Source organism: Dama dama, chromosome 12, assembly GCF_033118175.1.
Source record: "Dama dama isolate Ldn47 chromosome 12, ASM3311817v1, whole genome shotgun sequence".
Taxonomy (NCBI): Eukaryota; Metazoa; Chordata; class Mammalia; order Artiodactyla; family Cervidae; genus Dama; species Dama dama.
Window position 1 is genome coordinate 11,967,917 of NC_083692.1, and position 16,448 is coordinate 11,984,364.

A 16,448-nucleotide genomic window follows, 5' to 3' on the forward strand; every position below is an offset into this window, starting at 1 on the left:
TTAATCTTGGAATCCTAAAGCTTTCATTATGTTTATGACCTTCAAGGCATCCTATTTGGTCTACTCATGTATTTTGACATGTAACTGAACATTTGAAAGCCTTAATACTTCATTACTGGGAAAGATATCATTGTAATGCATTCAAGAAACCACCATGTTCTTTTAGTTTAATATTTAAAAATTAGCTTAAATATACAGGCATGCAGTGAGAGAATAAATGAGTAGGTAAAACTGTTGAAATATTGAAATTTGATTGTCAGACAAATTCCTCTACCTTTTTCTTGGGAGAGAAAGCTGAGGTGCACAAAAGTCAGGGAAGCTGTAACCAGTCCTCATTTATGTGTATATATACTTACATTCTGGTTCTGGAGTGTTAGCTCAAAGCTGCCAAATATCTCTGTGGCTCAAGCAAATCCTTCACCTCTCTGGGTATGTTGTTTTCTCATTTACAAAATGGAAAGGGTAAGCTGTGTGTTCTGAAGATAACTTGATTGTTTCATGATTCTTTGACATCATGATTTAAATGTAATGGAAGGTAACAAAAAATAATGTTGAACAATTTGTTAATTTTAGCAAAAAGATTCTCCTACACTGTGTGATAGTTTTCAGCTGTCTTCATATATCAGATCAACTTGGAAATTCATTAATTTAAATATATAGAACATTGTGATCATATAAGATGTAGATATCAGTTTATGAAATTATCAATGCTTAAGCACTTGCATTCTTTTTTAGAGTAGTTTTTTTCTGCTTTAAGTTACTAAAATCTTCCATCCCATTTAAATTCTATAAGAAAACCAACTGTACTATAAACCTCACCAACTGTGTTCTAACTTAGGATTTTATTGCATGAAAGAAACTTTAAGTTTTTATAATATCCTTATTTAAAAATATGAGCAAAGTGAGGTTTTCATTAAGATACGTGACTTTCTTAGCTTCCCTGGTGGCTCAGATGGTAAAGAATCTTCCTGCAATGTGGGAGATGTGGGTTCCATCTCTGGGTCGGGAAGATCCCTAGAGGAGGAAATGGCAAACCATTCCAGTATTCTCCCTGGAGACTCCCATGGACCGAAGAGCCTGGCGGGCTACAGTCTGTGGGGTTTCAAAGGGTCAAACACGACTGAGCGACTGACACTTTTACTTCTTTTTTGATATAAAGAAGGGGAGAATGGATTACATGCCATGTCAGATTCACAATGAACGTTCTTACCATTATGTGTATCAGTATCAGTTAGTCGCTCAGTCATGTCCAACTCTTTGTGACCCTATAGATTGTAGCCCACCAGGCTTCTCTGTCCATGGAACCCTCTAGGCAAGAATACTGGAATAGGTTGCTGTTTCCTCCTCCAGGGAATCTTCCCAACCCAGGGATCAAACCCAGGTCTCCTGCATTGCAGGAAGATTCTTTACCATTGTTCTGACCGTAGTCTGAGTCCCCGGTCCGGAAAGAAGAATCCTCGAAACAATGCAACTTGCAATAGGGGAATTTATTACTGACTCGAGCCAGGGCCTCCCGCCCTCACCAAGTGTGTGAGGACGAAAGGCCCCGAGCCCCAGTTCTCTCGGGTATTTATTAGGTCAAAATAAGCAGCAGGTAGTTGGCGCAATCGGATTGGTTACACAGTGGGTAGTTGGCGCAAGCTGATTGGTTACACAGTTGCAAGGTAATTTTTGTTGGCCCAACGTGGGGCTTTCAGCTTTCCCCTGATAGGTTGCCTTTTTTCTGGCTAGGCATATGTTGATTGGCTGGCTCCAGGAGTCCTGATAATTATGTTACTCCGGGAAACCAGGCCTACTCCTAATCTAGACTGCCTGCCATGGGGTTAGCCGTGACAGCCTCACAACCATCTGAGCCGCAGGGGAAGCCCACGATTATGTGTATTAACATTTAAATATAGCCAGTCTTGTTCATTTAGCCAAGATTTATTGATCGTGTACTTTTTGTGTACAGACATTGGGGATATGTGTTAGAAAGCCATGGAAGTTAATAGGGAAAATGGAATTATAAACAAATTTTAGATATCCTTGAAATCCTTAATGTGAGTTATATTGTTATAGAGATAGGTAAACATTGACCTGAGAATACAGAAGAAGGAAGAACTACGGTGTTTGTGTTGGGAGGATGGAAGGGTGTGATGCTGCCAGCATGTCAGAGAAGGCTTCTGCAAAAATATGTTTAAACTCAGTCATAAAAAACTTATGTAGAAGTTCTCCAGTTGGCTAAGTAAGTATAACAGTGGCAAGAAGATGAATATTTGAGTCAACAGGAATAAGGCCCTGAGATTCATGAGTAAGGTACAGGTGGGAGGTGGTACAAGACAGAGTTCACTTTAGAAAACCAGATAGTCGTTAGAGAAGCTTCTTTTTTTAAAAAATTCTTAATAAGAAATTAACAGTATTATGATTGAACATTGAAATTTACTTGACCTTATAAAATTTTCTCTCATACTTTCAATACAGTGATCCTGTATGTACCTCACCATTTTTATAGAAGCCAATCCTGACTTGTATTTATGCTGCTGGCGTAGAAATTTTAGAATATACATGTTTTGCTGTCTCAGAATTTTTTAGCTAGAAGTTTTCTGTGCATTAATAAAGCATTTCTCTCTCTTTTTTTTCTTTTTCTTTTCCCAACTCCACAATTCTGACAACAAGAGCAATGTACTTGGAATTTCCTTTCAAGTTAAAATCTTTATCATTTCTGAACAGAAAGTTTTCACTGCTGTTGTTCAGTTAAATTATGAGAGCCAGAGATGACTCTTAATCATAGCTCTTTAATTTGGGAGCGAGTGAGCTGTTTTCCCTTATCATTTAATAGGGTTGAACTTCCGATCAGACAAGTTTTAATGCTGCATGAGGCAACTGTAGCTCTACAGTGTAAAAAGGTCGTGATAAGCAATACTACACTGACCAACTGACTAAGGAGGAATTGAATCTATTTACTAGAAAGATGGCTCAGGTTATTGATGGGCTACAGTACTGTAATTCCCATGAACTATGACTGGACAGCTCTATAAGTATTGAAGATAATATCTGAAGTCAAAGGACAAAAGCTATATGGAAAGTAGAATTGCTATTCAGCTAGTCGATGTTGACGTCTTGCAGTATTAGAAGGACCTCTGATGGCATTTTGTAATTGTTTTCATAAATCTGCCAAATGCATTTCTTCTTTTAGTGTTAATTCTAGAAGAACTAAGACTGGGTGGAAATTTTGTTCCTGTTGCTTTGTTGGCAGTGGTAACATAACATAAACATGAAACCCAACTAAGATTTGGACCTGGCTAATAGATAAAATAACCAATGAATCTAAGAATAATGCGTGACAGAGAGGAAGAGGGTTGAGATGGTTGTTAAGTAAAGCAGGGCATTCCCATAGACAAGGAATTTGTTTTTGTCAAAAAACCCTGACAAAGCATTTAGAGGCTAAATTTTATTCAGTTTAACTGAGAATTTACTAAGTAGCTACTGTGCCTCAGTACTCCCATTACATGCTGTGAAAATAAGAATGAATTAGGAAATGATCCCCATACTTCCCTGTTGTTCCAGTTGGTCCAAGACTTCACCCTCTCAATGCAGGGGGTCTGGGTTCCATCCCCTGTCAGGGGACTAGATCCCACATGTCGAAACTAAGACCCAGTGCAGCCAAATAAATAAATGTTAAAAAAAAAAAAAAAGAAATTATCTTTCCTCTTTAGGAACATGTTGTCTCTAGAAAAACTGACACTTCTGTAGATGGTTTCAATATTAGATGTAAGAGCTGTAACAGGTGAGCACAAGCTGCCTTGGAGACAGATGCTATGGATAGATCTTGCAGCCAGCCAGGTAAACAGGAAAGAATATGCATACTGAGTAAATAATTGTAGGAATGGCCTGGAAGAGAAACAGCATGATAAACACCAAAGAAACACCAAGTGATCTGGCAGTACTACATACACTGAAAACGTGAGACAGAGGATGTCAAGGATGAGGCTCTAGAAGGAGACAGAGTTTAGATCCGTCAAGAAGAGCATCATATGCCATTTTAAAAGCTTGGGTCTGCTTTGCATTTAGTGGGGGGCCATGAAGGAGTTTTGAACATGAGAGCCATATGTTCATATTTTAGAAGCATCACTCTGATAGTGATGTGAAAGGTGGATTACAGGTGGGAAGACCAAATGCAAGAAGTTAAGAGGTCTTCAGTGAGACCCAGGTCTCTGGTTTAGGTAGGGTGAAACTTCTAATTTAGGAAGTTGTAGCAATTCATTGGAAGGGACAGACTCAAGGAGTATTTTGATGACAATATGCAAGTAATATTTAATGTTATGTAAGAGGCTGATGGAGAAGGAGATATCTAGGGATTTCCATTCAAACTAGAAGACCCCAGTCAATGGTTTGTATTGGAATAGACAGCCATGCACAGTCCTAGGTAGCAAGCTAGCAGAAGCATTGGAAGAGTTTCCACTATGGGGATTAATATCCAGAAAGTTTCATCTGGACAGGAAGGCCTAAAGAGAAGCAGGGACAAAGGCATAAATCAGAGTTTAGGTTCAAATCATGGAGCGAAACGAGAAGTAGCAAAGACTTTCAGTGAGAAAATACAGACGGGTCATCAGCTGTAGAGCCAGCAGGTACTCACTTTCAGAATGGAACCACACTACTTGCAGGCATCACTTGATCTCAGATCTTAAGTTATCAGTTTATGGTAGTAAATAAAAAAGCTGGTGTCAGCTGCTGCTCATCACAAGACAAGAGCCTCGGTACTCTTGTTTACAGAGCACATTTAATTCTGGGAGACTGGTATTAATTATTCTCTGAAGATGCACAAAATGAATTGATATGCTTCTTTGCCTATGGAGAGCTTTTCCTTCTTGGCATTTATCCCACTGTGTTGAAATTCCCATTTACTCTTCTCTTCTTTCTCTAATCTGTAAGCTTTCTGTGGGAACACCTGTGTCATTCCTAGTCCTTGTTGCATCTTTAGTACTTCCATAAATAAGTAACTCAGTCATGTCGGAATCTGAGTGATCCCATGGACTCACATCCTCCATGCTCCTCTGTCCATGAAATTCTCCAGGCAAGAATACTGGAGTGGGTTGCCATTTCCTTCTCTGGGGCTCCTGAAGGGAAAATTAGAATTGCATGCCTCAAGTACAAGGGAGCCCCTTGGGCATGTTCATTATCAAGAGTGTTCCTTTCCTTTGTAAAGCACTTCTGACTGCCAGATTGTTTAATTGTGAGCCATTCAGGGGCCATTGCTCTTCTGATGTTAATGTATCGAATATGCACCCCAGAGATCTTTCCTTTGGGATAGAGGAAATATTCCTAGATGCAGAGAAAGGGCTTGGCTAAATGCTCAATAAGTATCTTTTTTTTTTTTTTAAGGAAGTATTTAGACTTGCTGCATTTTCCTACTCCGTTTACTTCCTCAGGTTAACTATCACCAATGAATAAGTAACAAGCAGGTTAGGTTTCAGAAATATATCTGATCTCAAACTTGTATTATTTGGTCAATAGTATTTAAATTTTAAGATTATATAGTGAAGTGAATGAAGTCATTCAGTCGTGTCCGACTCTTTGCGACCCCACGGACTGTAGCCTACCAGGATCCTCAGTCCATGGGATTTTCCAGGCAAGAATACTGGAGTGGGTTGCCATTTCCTTCTCCAGATTAAGATTATATATCAATATATAAAAAAATATGTTTCCAAGTTATTTAGGGATTTTCCTGTTTGGTATCATCCCAAAGGGGCTTCCCAGTTGGTTCAGTGGTAAAGAATCTGCCTGCTAACGCAGGAGATGCGTATTCTATTCCTGCGTTAGACCCCCTAGAGGAGGAAATGGTGACCCACTCTAGAATTCTTGCCTGGAGAATTCCATGGACAGAGGAGCCTGGTGAGCTACAGTCGATGGGGTTGCAAAGAGTCAGACATGACTGAGCACACATGCACATCATCCCAAAGTCATACTTTTCTGTAGTATAACAACCTCCAGGAGTTGGTGATGGACAGGGAAGCCTGGCGTGCTGCAGTCCATGGGGTCGCAAAGAGTCGGACACGACTGAGTGACTGAACTGATGTTCTGTACGGTGACGAGTACTTGTTTTTCCTACTGTTTTAGAAATATTGTAACTGAAGCAGTTTCAGAGATTGTGAAGTTTGACTTTTTGTTTTGTAGATGAGAAAAAGATCCTGGGAGTTTTGAATTTTACCTAAGGATATGAAACTAGTTTCTGAGAAGGGTTTGGGAACCTGGAGCTCTGAACTCTGGGCCACTGTTTTTTTATTCTGATTGTGTAACTTACACTTGAGTATAAACTATATTATAAATATTGCCTTTTTAGTGATGTGGATTTAAAAAAAAAAACTTATTTTGTGAGAAGTATTGTTGTTTTTCTTCAGTCACTAAGTCATGTCCAACTCTTTGGAACCCCATGGACTGCAGCACACCAGGCTCCCCTGTCCTTCACTATCTCCTGGAGTTTGCTCCAATTCACGCCCATTAAGTCAGTGAATGCTATCCAATCATCTTATCCTCTGTCGCTCCCTTCTCCTCTTGCCTTAACTCTTTTCTAGCATCGGGGTCTTTTCCAGTGAGTTGGTTTGTTAACATCAGATGGCTAAAGTATTGAAGCTTCAACTTCAGTCCTTCCAGTGAATATTCAGGACTGATGTCCTTTAGGATGGACTGGTTGGATCTCCTTGCAGTCCAGGGGACTCTCAAGAGTCTTCTCCAATGCCACAGGTCAAAAGCATCAATTCTTCGGCGCTCAGCTTTCTTTATAGTCCAACTGTCACATCCATACATGACTAGTGGAAAAACCATAGCCTTGAATAGATGGAATTTTGTTGGTAAAGTAATGTGTCTGCTTTTTAATGTTTTGTCTAGGTTTGTCATTGGACTCATTGCATTTAATTCTTGTTGAAGGTTGCAAATGATCATCTAGTATTTTATCCTTCCAGTGGCGACAGCAAAACGTGATACAGATACTCAGGTATCTTCTTGTGGTGGAAATATCCTTAGGTCGTACACAGGGAACTCACTCAGTTTAACTGGTGGAATAATTTTGTATTTTCTAAAATGTACTATGAATATGGGTATATTTCTTCTAGATGATATTCAAACCAAATAAAAAGTGGTAAGTTTTAGTGAAAGAATTATATTTTGAGGTTGATTTCAATTTGATTTTTGCAGTTCTGGGTTAATTCTTATTTTGGTAACCTAGCATATTCTAAAAAATTGCTATCCTTTTTGTCTCTGGTTCTTGTATAAACATTTTCTCTCAAAGTTGTTTTTAGAATTTTAATGAAGGAAGCATGGTAGTGAAAAGCAGCAAAGTTATGGTTCCTGATATAACTATCAACTATAAGCTTTTTATTTGAATTTTCTATTTTTAGTTTTGAGTCATTCCTTAGTGACTTTTGGTATAGTATTCCACTGAATCTCACTAGAGGATTCATACAGATTTAAAATATCATTGTGATTGTTTTACTGGATACTTAAAAATATTTCCATCTACTTGCAAGCTGTCAACTATGAAGGTTAAAAAAAAACTGATTTAAAATTATTTGCCCTATTTGTGTTTACTTAGCAATATTTGTTGGTGTAGTTAAATAAATGAGCCTATTATGTAATCTGTAAGATACTCTTGTGAGTGGTTAATAGAATGGTGTTTGCACTGTGATTTATATAGCCTTGTCATCTAATTATTGTTTGAAATTGGTGAAGTTATTCCTATACTGTGTTTCAAGCTGTTTCTCCAAGATACTTAATGAAAGATAATAGGTGTTTCTCTAACAAACTCTGATTCTCTTAATTGATTATTGGTTGGTTAAATTTCCATAAATCAATTTGTTTTCTAGGATTAATAATATATTGTGCATACTTATTCAACTCATAACAAGCATCTAACGATGACCAGTTTTTAATTTTGTATGGCAGTGGAATAAAGACTCAACAGGAATTAACTGAAGCCATAGGTCTTATTGCACTAGTTGGCTAGGGCTGCCATAAGAAAACTGGGTGAGTTAAACAACAGATATTTATTTTCTCACAGTTCTGTGGCCTAGAATTCCAAGGTCATTCAGTGCTAGAACTGGTTTCTGGTGAGACTTCTTGCCTCATAGACAGTCATCTTTCATGTTGGGGCTGGTGCCATGGTTGGAAGAGCTGAAGGTTAGAAGTCAGAGTGTGTCTCTTCTTCTTCAAAGGACACTACCCTTAAGACCTCATTTAACCCTAATTACTTCCCTAAAGTCCCTGTGTCTTTGGTTAGGGTTTAACATGATTTTGAGGGGGGTATAATTCAGTCCATAACACAGATCAAACCTGATTATTGCTTTGTTTCAGATAATTTTTTGTTATTCTGTTTTTATCAGAACCAGTAGGAGTATTGTTATGATAAAACAGAATTTTTTTTTGTTGTTATTCTCTCTTAACAACAGGCCAAAGATTGGAATGGAATAAGGAATAGGTAGGAAACCATTGAGAAAAAGGAAATTGAAGGTATTTTTAAAATTTGCCATTAAATCGTTGAGAAAGAACAGATTAAACTAGATGATGGAAGCTAGTGATCCCCAGGGATTCATTTTGTTTGGACCATTTGAGTGTTAAAAAATTGAATTGGTAGTGAATATTTTTTAAGAAATCAAATAAGTGCATTATTACCACATGGAATTTGTTTTCCTTCTGAGGCATAAGAAGATCTAATAATGCTAGGATTTCATTCTCTTGTGGCAGAAAACAGAATTAAGAAGAACCATGGATATGACACCACATCAGAAGTAGTGTCCTTCTTGCCCTTGTTTTTTGTAACATAGTAGCCTGAATGGAACTTTTCAAAAAAATAAGAGAACATATTTTCTATATACTTTACACTTGTCTTTGTTAGGTATAAAGGCATAATCACCACAAACAATTTGGAGTTCATGTTTTTAGTCCTATTTTGGTTTGATGGGCTGAGCTGCAATCATTTTTGACAAATGTATATTTTTTAAATTACTTAATATGCCTGTCCCTTCCTTTTGAATTTTTGACTTTGAGGATATCCACCTTGTAATATTTTCTTTCTTTGGTATTCAGTTGCCCCAGACTCATATTTTCCTCCTAAATTTCCATTTATATCTCAGTTTTACTTTGGAATTTCACTTGTGCTTATCTCTTCTAAACCCTCTTCTCTTCTCTCTGTAGATATTCTTTAGGGGCCATTTATCTGTTCCTATGCCTTTAACTTCCTTTACACTATTGATTTAGTTTGTGTCTCTTGACCATACCTCTTGAGCTTTAGATCTATATATCCAATTATCATCTATACTTCTGTGTGTTTTGATCCTAACCTCAGTCTATTTCAGCCTAATTTAACTTCTTAACCCCTAAATCTTTGCTTTTTCTAGGTTTCCTGTTTTAGTTTATTAAGCTAAAAATTGGCCATCAATGCCGAGTCCTCCTTCTTCCTTACTCTCCTTACATTTAAGTCTCAAATATGTAGAGTTTGGTCCAGTCCTTATTACTATTTTTCACTTGTTTGGAATTCCACTCTATTTAGAGAGTATGCTTTCTAAAGATCAGTCAGTTCACTTCCTTGTCTCATATTTGTGGTTAGATGGGGATGACGGTATATCTCTCATCCTCATGCTGACTCTGTTTTCTTCCTAAATGCGTTAGTAGAAAGTGATCCTTTAATCTGGCAGAATTGATTATCTTTTCTGGCTTTCTGTGCTGTGGAATTTTATCTTTTTCTTTTTCTATTTGCAATAGTATTTCAAAGTGGATATTGGGGAATGAAGCAGACTTAAATTTCTACAGTCATAATTGGAAGTTCACATCCTCATGTTAAGTTGAGGACTTACTGTATTTCAGTTCAACCCAGTCGTGTCCCACTCTGCGACTCCAGGGACTGCAGCACAGCAGGCCTCTCTGTCCATCACCAACTCCCAGAGTTTACTCAAACTCATGTCCATTGAGTCAGTGATGTCATCCAACCATCTCATCCTCTGTCATCCCCTTCTCCCGCTGTCAGTCTTTCCCAGCATCAGTCTTTTCCAATGAGTCAGTTCTTTGCATCAGGTGGCCAAGGTATTGGAGTTTCAGCTTCAACATCAGTCCTTCCAACAAGTATTCAGGACTGATTGCCTTTAGGATGGACTGGTTGGATCTCCTTGCAGTCCAAGTGATTCTCAAGAGTCTTCTCCAACACCACAGTTCAAAAGCATCAATGCTTTGACACTCAGCTTTCTTTACAGCCCAACTCTCACATCCATACATGGCTACTGGAAAAACCATAGCCCTGGCTAGATGGACCTTTGTTGGCAAAGTAATGTCTCTGTTTTTAACATGCTGTCTAAGTTGGTCATAACTTTTCTTCCAAGGAGCAAGTGTCTTATAATTTCATGGCTGCAGTCACCATCTGCAGTGATTTTGGAGCCCCCCAAAATGAAGTCTTCACTGTTTCCACTGTATTTATTTAATACACTGTTTCCTGTATGTCTAGTGTTTCCACTGTATTTATTTAATACACTGTTTCCTGTATGTCTAGTGACATACAGACAAGGCAAAGGCCTACAAATTGTATAGCAAGTACTAAAGCCAGATCTCATCTCTGCAGGGTGATTTAACTTTAGCTTTTGTTGATCTGTCTCCTCCCTCCTTTTATTTTTTGTTAAGTAATAGCTAAATTGAGATATAATTCATGTACCATACAACTGACCTATTTAGAGTTACCATTTAGTAGTTTTTAGTATATTCACAGAGAGGTGCAGCCATCACTACATGAATTTTGGAACATTTTCATTACCCCCCAAAAGACAATCTGGACCATTAGCCATCAGGTTCTTAACATATCTGCCCATCCCACCCTCCTGGTAGCACTAGTCAGGAAGTAATCTGCTTTTATCTCTATAGATTTGTCTGTTCTGGACATTTACTATCAATGGAATCATATAATAAGCAATCCTTTATGTCTGATTTCTTTCATTTAGCAGAATGTTATCAAGGTTCGTCTGTGTTGTAGTATGTATCAGTACTTTACTACTTCTTATTAAGTAACTGTCCATTGTATGGATATACGACATTCATTTACCAGTTGATGTTCATTTGGATTATTTTGATTTCTTGGCTATCATGAATAGTGCTTCTATGAACATTTTGAGTAACATGGATTTTTGCATGAACATATGTTTTTATTCCTTATAAGTGTATACCTAGGAGAGACTTGCTAAGTTACACGGTAAATATGTTTAAACTTTTGAAAAAGTCCAGATTGTTTTTCACCATTGTACGTTGCTCTTGTCAGTATATGCGCATTTTAATTTCTCCATATACACACGAACAGTTGTTATCATCTGTGTGTTTTTTATTTTTTTTGATCATAGCTATCCTGCTGGATGTAAAATGGAACTTTAGTGTGGTTTTGATTTGCATTTCCCTGATGGCTAGTTGTTGAGAATCTTTTCATGTGGTTATTGGCCATTCATATATCTTCTTTGGAGAAATGTCTATTTTGATCTTTTGCTGATTTTGTTATCTTTTAATTTATTATTTGAGTTCTTCATGTATCCTAGCTATAAGCCCTTTTTCAGACAAACGATCTATAAGTATTCTTTCTTGTTTAGTGGGTTGTGTTTTCACTTTGTTGACTGTGACCACTGAAGCATAATATTTTAAATTTTGATTAAGTCAAATTTATCAACTTTTTTCTTTGGTTGGTTGTGCTTTTGGTGTAATATCTAAGAAATGATTGTCAGATCAAGATCATGAAGATTTCTGCCTATTTTCTTCTAGGAGTCTTATATTTTTAGTTCTTATATTTAGATCTATGATCCATATTGAGTTAATTTTTTAATACCACAGTATGAGGTATAGGTCCAAGTCTGTTCTTGTACATGTCACTATTCGTAGTCCCACCACCACTCGTTGAAAAGACTCTTCTTTCTTCATCAAATTGTTTTGACACCCTTGTTGAAAGTCAGTTGACCATATATGCATAGGTTTTTTTCTGGACTCTTAATTCTATTTCATTGATCTATTGTTTATCCTATGCCAGGTTGTGAAAGTTCCCTTCTATTCCTAGCTTGTTGAGCATCTTCATTGTGAATGGGTACTGAATTTCATCATATAATTTCTCTTCACCTTTTAATATTATCATGTGGCTTATGTCTCTAATGCTTACTAATATGGCATATTATATTAATTAATTTTCAAATATTAGTGAAACCTTGCATTCATGGGATAAATCCCAGTTGATTATGCTGTCAAAACCCTTTTATATGTTTCTGGATTCTGGTTGTTAGTATTTTATTGAAGATTTCAAAAATTGCACCTTAATAACCTGGGAAGATGACAGTTGAGATCTCAGTGTTCTTAGCCTGCTTTGTTTGGAGTAGAATGACCACCCTATCTATCCATGAGGAGTTGGTGGAGGAGGGCATTCCCAATATTTCTGTTGCAGTTACCCTTAGCTTATATAAATCAGAGCTCTGAAGATGAAAAATCCTAGTGGCCTGCCCTTTCTGTGAAATGTAATACCTGCTATTATGGCCTGTGTCTACTCACAACACTTTTGACTGTAGATGTTTGAGTTTTCCGCATCAAGTAGTCTTTCAGGTTTTTTCTTTCATCATCTGGGTGCCCTATAACTTAATTCAGCTCTGACACTAACTGTCCAGAGTTAGTCCAGATCTCCCAGGTTAAGGACTCAGTGCCACTAGACTTTCCCTACCTCTCCCCACTCTTCAGATGCCAGTCACAAGTATTGAGTGCCTGGGTTTCCTACACTTCTATCTGAGCTGGCTTCAAATTGGGATTCCCATAGTTCATTAATTTGTTATAATGGCTCACAGATTTCAGGGAAATATTTGACTTACTATTACTACTTCTTTATAAAGGATACAATTGAACAGCCAGATGAAGGGATATATAGGGCATGGTCCCAAAGTATTCTGAGTACAGGAACTTCTGTCTCTATGGAATTTTGGGTGCATTACCCTCTTGGCGTGGAAGTGAGTTCACCAGCCTGGAAGCTCATTATGTCTCACTGTTCAGGTCTTTACAGAACTTAATCTCCAGTCCTCCCTGGCCTTCCCCTTCTAAGTTGAAGAGTATAAAGGTAAATTTCAGCTAGCTAATCCCTAGCCCCATCCTGAGGCTATCTAGGGGCTCCACCCTAACTAGCTCATTAACATAAACTCTGGTCTGATCAAAAGTGCTTTGTTATTAATAAACCATAACTTTATGCATGATTTCCATTTTTCTTCACCCAACATATTGGTTACCTTATGATATTACTGTATACTTTTTTATCATTTGACTTATGATGATTTTTTTTTCTATGTCACCACCTGTTCGACCTTTTGTCCAAAGGAATTGTGCCTCTTTGTCATTTCTGGGGATATTTGAAAGCTGATGTATGTGGGGAGTCCCAGTCTAAGGGCCATATCCCAGTTCTGCTTCATCATGTGGTGGTTCAGTTACTGAGTTGTGTCCAACTCTTATGACCCCATGGACTATAGCCTGCCAGGCTCCTCTGTCCATGGGATTTTCCAGGCAAGATTACTGGAGTGGGTTGCCATTTCCTTCTCTAGGGGATCTTCCCAAACCAGGGATTGAACCTGCAAAATGATTCTATCACAGCTATTTTTAATAAACCGGGGCATGTCCAAACAGCCTTTTAGACTTCTGGAGACTTAGAATATTCTTGCTTATGATATGTACTATTCAGGGAGATTGTCCGTTAGCTTAATTGCATTTTCCCTTCTAGTTCACAGCTTCCACTATTTTGCTTCTTATTGAGGTGAAGACTGTTTAGATGATTTAAAGTCAACTAGCAGCTGGATCGGAGAAGGCAATGGCACCCCACTCCATGTTGTATTACAACATGAAGTTTAATAGGCTAAACTTTCTGTGGTATTGCCTTTCGAAAGATGATAGAGCATACCAAGTATTTTATAAAAATCCAAGAAAATAATTTTCTGCATGAGCTTTTAACTGATATAAACCATTATGCAAATTAAAACATTATGGGTATTTTTAAATTTTGCTTAAATCATTAGTTATTGTTTAAATTTAGATTATCATGACTTCATCATGTTTTGGAATGCCACTGTTTTCTAGATTTTTAAAAGTTAGAATAAATGTCATATTTTTAGACTAAACTTCAGTGGCTCTGTGAGGAGCTGAAAGAGAGAGAAAACAGAGAGAAAAGTCTACGGCACCAGCTGATGTTGTGCAGACAACAACTCAAGAATATGACGGAAAACAAGGAAGCTGAGCTTCAGTGTCTTTTTGAACAGATAGAAAGACAGGAGCAACTTCTGGAAGAAATACACCGAGAGAAGAGAGGTGTGTTGATTGCTCTTTCTCTTTTATTTTTCTTTGTTTATGTTCATGAAATCTTAGGGTTGGGGGAAAAATATTCGGTTTCTCTTAGATTTAGTTTGAACTACAGAATTTCCAAATGCTTATCCTCTCCTTGTCTCTTGTTTGCTTATCTTCATTTCTGGGTCTGGAGAGAGAACTGTTTCTCCTTGAGAATTTCTCCTTTAGCTCCTGTATCCCCACTGTGTACATTTCTGTCTATTGGCCATTTGGAAATGCTAATGAGGTAAGTCATGTTTGTTCTTCCCTAGTAAAGTGCTAAAATCAGTAAAATATGCATTCATCTAATAAACATGTACTTTGTGTCTGTTTTCCCAAATTATTGAAGTTGTCAGATTTATTGACGTAAAGTTTTTTGTAATAGCCCCTTTTTAATTCTTTTAGTTTCTGTAAGATCTGTGCTGATGTCTGTTATATTCCTGGCATTGGTAATTTGTGTTCATTCTTTTGTTCTTATAAGTCTTGCTGGGGGTTTTATTAATTTTATTACTATTTTCAAAGAAACAGCCTTTGATTTTTAATTTTTTCTATTATTTGTCTTTTTAGTGTTTTATTGATCTCTAGTGTCATTCTTATTTCCTTTCTTTTACTTCCTTTGTACATCATTTGTTTTTCTCCTGGATTCATAAGTTGGACACTTTATTTTAATCTTTCTGTTCCTTAATATAGTCATTTAAAATTGTAAATTTTCATCTTAGTAATACTTCAAATACATTTAACAAATTCTGGTATATTTTCCTTTTATTATTACTTAGTTTCATTTAGAGAATATTTCCCATGTGATTTCTTCTCTGACGTGGATTTTTTTTTTTTTTTAAAGAAGTGGGCTACTTAGTTTCCAATTATATAGAATTTTATAAATATTATCAGTTTCTAAACTTAGTACCCTTGCAGTTGTAAAACATACTCCATGATTTCGATGCTTTTTCTGAGATTTGTTTTATTGCCCCAAATGTGGTCTCTGTTAGTAAATTTTCCATGTGCACTTGAAAATAAGTTATGTTCTGCATTTATTGTGAAATGTTCTATAAAAGTAACTTATGCTAAATTGTTTCATATTGTTCTGCATTTCTGGTGGTTTCTATATCCCTACTGATACTGATTATTTCTATCAATAACTGATAGAGGATTATTTTCTATCAATAACTGATAGAGATATCCAGCTATTTTCAGGGTGTGATTTTTTTTTCCCTCCAAATATTTTGAAACTCTATTGTTAGATTCCATCTTGATATTGATTGTGGAAATGCATCTAATGAGTCGCAAAATTGTGTCCCACTCTCAAGATCCCATGAATCTAATTAGGAGCCTATCGTAACAGTCTCAATAAAAGCAAAAGAGGGACTGACAGAGGACATTAGTAGTGGCAACATGCAAGATACTGTTGAGGAATTAGTGCAAGATTGAACAATGTGGGTGAATGAGAGAAGGCTCACAGGATACTCAAGGTCTTCGTGCTTTTGCCTTTGGGAGAAATAGCAAAGTTGGGAAAGAGGGGCTGATTTATTGGGAGACCAAAAAAGATCATGCTTTTGTCTATTCTTTAAAAACTATAAAAAGTAAAAGTCTCCAGAAGACCCAAACTTTTGTGATAGAGGGATGATATGGTAATTTCTTGACTTTTGGGTACAAGATGTATGAATGCTATCTGTGATTCAGAAATAATGAGGACTTAATATGGATAATGAAGAACAAGCCAAGCCTGTTATAGTTGCATACATACACATGTATTATTAGGAAGATATGAGTTTTCTTCTGTTTTAGGGGCTATTTCAGGGCTGTAGGTTGGAGCTGGGGTGTTCCAAAAGGAGATGAAATCTACTGAGAAGTTGTTGTTATGGACCTCTTAGAAGTTTAGTAGTTGTTGACTTAGGAATTCTTCATTGTTATGAATGGCAACAAAGAAAAGAGTAGAGAGATATAAACTGCAGCAGAGAAGATTTAGGTATGATATTTTAACTTGTGTAAGTAGTTATTTTTAGTAATTTCTTAATAAACCATCCACTGCCTACCTTCTTAATATTCTGATAGCTCACTGCTCCTGTGTGTGCCAGTTTTTCTGGCATGAAGAATACATGCTTTGAGTAAGAATACATGCTTTG

General features: G+C 37.0%; 1 protein-coding gene across 1 annotated transcript in view; it reads left to right on the top strand.

The window, feature by feature from the left end:
• CEP128 (centrosomal protein 128) overlaps window positions 1-16,448 on the top strand; it is a 452,428-nt gene that overhangs the window by 195,685 nt on the left and 240,295 nt on the right. Inside the window, exon 18 of the mRNA XM_061156507.1 lies at window positions 14,118-14,310. Coding sequence (XP_061012490.1) covers window positions 14,118-14,310 — 193 coding nt within the window. The remainder of the gene's footprint in view (window positions 1-14,117; window positions 14,311-16,448) is intronic.